Source organism: Rhagoletis pomonella, unplaced genomic scaffold (genome assembly GCF_013731165.1).
Source record: "Rhagoletis pomonella isolate Grant_MI unplaced genomic scaffold, Rhpom_1.0 Rhpom_scaffold_03934, whole genome shotgun sequence".
Taxonomy (NCBI): Eukaryota; Metazoa; Arthropoda; class Insecta; order Diptera; family Tephritidae; genus Rhagoletis; species Rhagoletis pomonella.
In genome coordinates, this window is record NW_023462485.1 from 1,109 (window position 1) to 4,957 (window position 3,849).

A 3,849-nucleotide genomic window follows, 5' to 3' on the forward strand; every position below is an offset into this window, starting at 1 on the left:
CGGTCTAAACTTCGGACAGCATATTTTAGCAACAAAAACTAATCAATATCAGAATAAACAAATTCAAAAAACGCGACAAAAGTTTCGAAAGGATTCAAAATCAGCCCAAACAGGTAAGAGTTCACATAATTTATTTTCTAACTTATAAAGTTGCATTTTTTTTATATACCAATAATTCGCATACGATCTTCAAAAGTGACACAATTCAAAATTTGGAAGTGTCCACAGAGATTTTATTTACCTTTCATGAAAAGCTGAAGCAAACTTTTGTTATAATTTGTTCAAAAAACCGAAGGTAAAGTCTCACTTGAACATGTGATTAGCAAATGATAAGAAATAGTTTTTCGCATTTTCTGAGTTGTGTCACCTTTGAAGATCTTGAGCAAATTGTTGTCTTTGTGGTTCCCATTGAAAACTGAGGTATAGTTTTGCGCGATACATATTGAAACACAACTGTCATGAGCGGCGAGACAATTAATGTACAGGACGGCGTTCATATTAAATAAAGCTAGAATCCGGTCTATTTTAACAAGTTTATGCCTTTAATGTTTAAAAAAGAAAACTGTAATTATATTGAAAGATAAGTTCAGACAAAGTATAGATATTTTATTTGCACGCTAACACGGCCAACGACCACGAATGACTTGCGGCTGCTGATGACGATGTTGCTACTAATGTTGCCAGACTTTCTTGAAGTTGACAACTCGGCCCATTCCGACGGTGAATCGGCAACGACTTCATCATTCATTGCATCGTCGATATCTAGTTCGGATTAGCACTACACGAGGGTTTAATTTTCTCAGATGCATATACAGAAAAGAATTTCGGTATCGGTCCTTGCCTAAAGCTTTTCGGACTATGTATGGCCCTCGATACTTTGGCTCTAATTTCTTGGAGTCGCTCAGAGAAGCGGGCTCATTTTCAATGAATACTAGTTCATTTCGGTGGATTGTATCAATAAGTTGATTTTGTATTATATCTCGAAGATTATAATTAAATACAGGCTCATTTGGGCTAAAGGCTGTTGTTGCATTTTTCTGCGAATTTACGGTCCATTGCAGTTCAAATGGGGTGGACCGCTTAAACGACCAGAAATTTGATGAAGGCGCTGGAAAGTGCAAGAACATTGCAATTTCTTCGTTTGCTACGTATAAATGGACCCATATGATCTATGTGGATCAAATGAAAAGGTATCGACTTTCTTTCGATTTTTGAAAAAAGAGGACGCTAAGGCATTTTTGAGGTTAAGTTTGCATGGGAGGTATATGCATGTTAAATTTAACCGAACCCCAGTTTTTGGATGTTTAGTTATAATATATTATTGCTAATATATGTGCAAAATTTCGTAATTATATATTCATTGGTTCGATGTTTGAGGGCCTCTTAAAGAGTTTTTGTGATTAGGTTTGTATGGGAGGTATGCTTTGCAGTAAACCTATTAATTGCATTTTTTGAAGTTCACATACAACATTATTACGAACATACATATGTACAAAATGTTGGTGTCATATATTCCTCGGTGCACTTTTTATAGGCATTTTTAAGAAGTTTTTGAGGTTAGGTTAATATGGGAGATATATCCTCTTATAAACATATAAAAATTAATTGCTGTCGGTTTGTCTATTTAAAACTCGAAAACGGCTTTACCGATTTGAACAATTATTTCTTTGGTTTGTTCATCATAATTTCCGGCTGCCTTAAAACTAAAAAAAAAATAGAGAGCTGTTTAAAAATTTCAATACAAGTAATTGATAAGATAAAGTAGGTATTATAGTATAGGCATCAAAAGTAAAAGGTTTAAGAAGGCTTACCGCGGAAAATTTTTTTTTGAGAAGGGCTGCCACCTATCTCAAACAAATTTTGTGAAATTAAATTGGTTAAATAAAATAAATATTGGGTTCAAACTAAAGAGGTTGCCACCTGACTCAAAAATTTAATTAAACTATATTTTTAAGATAAATTAAATATGTATTGCAATGTGGGTATCAAACTAAAGAGGTTTAAGAAAACTCACTGCTGAGTGCATTTGTGAGGCGGGTTGCCACCTATTTCGAAAATTTAGTTCAATTAAACTTATAACATACGAAAGGTAGATATTTGAAAATTTTTTGATTAATAATAGCCCTGTCGCCTATCTGAACAGTAAAAACTAAAAGCCCTACTCGCCAATAGTATTGAAAGCTTTTGCGCATGGACGACTAAGTGCGCAGGTGCTTTCGAAGCAATTGTTGGACATTGATCGTGGAAAAGTGGCAGTTGACACATCGACCGGATTTATCAGATACACAGATTTCTTTGTGTTTTTCTGAACGTCGCGTAACAATTCAAATATCATAAATGGCTAAGCGAACGAGCAGTATTGCCGCCAAAAAAAACAAAGATCCCAATGTGACAATTCAAAAATTCATTCCGGGACACATATTTTCCTATAAATCAATCGACACAGTTATCAACCGCGATGACGTAGAGACAACTAGCCCACTGAATTCGCTGCAACTGCTCGGGCTACCACTTCGCAATATGAAATTGAAAGTTGGCTCAGTCATCATCATATTGCGTAACCTTAATCAAGCTCGACTATGCAATGGTACGGGACTGGCTGTGAAAAGGGTAATGATGAACGTCATCGAGGCAACGATCATCAAGAGTAAATACAAAGAAGAGGATGTTTTAATTCCGCGTGTCTCTATGATTCCAACGGACTTGCCATTCGATTTTAAGCAGCTTCGATTCCCCGTGCGTTTGGTCTTTGCGATGATCATAAACAAATCACAAGGCCAGTCGTTGGAAGTTTGCGGAATTTACTTGGAGTTGCCGTATTTCCCGTATGGATAATTATTTGTTGTTATAACCAAGTAAATTGTAGGTGATACGAAGTGCACTGGGTCATCTTCTAGTTTTGAAATAAATAAATCGCGCCAATTTTTCGTTTCTTTCTTGATTTATGTCTATAAATATTGCACACGGTATATTGAGGATCGAATTTTTTCCAAAAAGTGTATGCAGCTGTGCACTGTGTGACGTGGCACATACCGTAAGCGTTAAATTTTTAATCAGCTGTTTATTCACCCCTGATGAGCACATCGGATTTTCATTATGAAAATTTCATACAATAATTTCAGTAGCCCTTAGAATTAGGGGCACGTCTTAGCCCATTCGCAAAAGCATGAAGAAAGTTTACTGGGGTGATGGGTACACCCGATAGTTGCAATTAATCACAGCATACAAATAATTTGTTATAAATAAGTTTTAAAAGAGTTTCAGGAAAAATTCAATACAAAACTTAGTTATGTACTATATTAATGCATACAAGTATAGAGACACTTTTTTACTTGTATATTTAGTCTTGTACATGCATTAAATGCAGTTTTAAAAGTAATTATGTGCACTTTATGTATATAAAAAATTATATATTTGCGCTTTTAAATGGCAGCATTAAATGCGGTAGTCGTCAAGCAACATACACATTTATGTGCAAATTTAAAAATACATAGGTATTTACATAAATTTGTACATATGTACGTATAATATAGCATTTACTGCATGCAGACATACATACATTAGTACTTGTACATAAATACATATGCACGCCAAAAGTACAGTTGACGCACCATTTATTTAATGACAGCAATACACATGGCCAGCCATAAAGCCCAGTAAACAGCAGCAGCCACATATGCAGCAACTTCAGCATCAACACGACCATAAAAAAAAAAACACATTAAACAAAAAATAAAATTTAAATGAATAAAATCAACAACATCATCGCTGCGCCCAATGCTGCCATTGCCACTACCTGTCCACCCAAAAGCTGGACAACAAACAACCACTTTAACATAAAGAGCCTAT

The 3,849-nt window shown here is 35.1% G+C and overlaps 1 protein-coding gene across 1 annotated transcript; it reads left to right on the forward strand.

Annotated features, from left to right (window-relative positions):
• The first annotated feature begins 2,337 nt into the window (after positions 1-2,337).
• LOC118754459 lies at positions 2,338-2,835 on the forward strand. The gene has a single exon (XM_036489336.1). The coding sequence runs from the start codon at positions 2,338-2,340 to the stop codon at positions 2,833-2,835; it is 498 nt and encodes a 165-aa protein (XP_036345229.1).
• Positions 2,836-3,849: the final 1,014 nt, after the last annotated feature.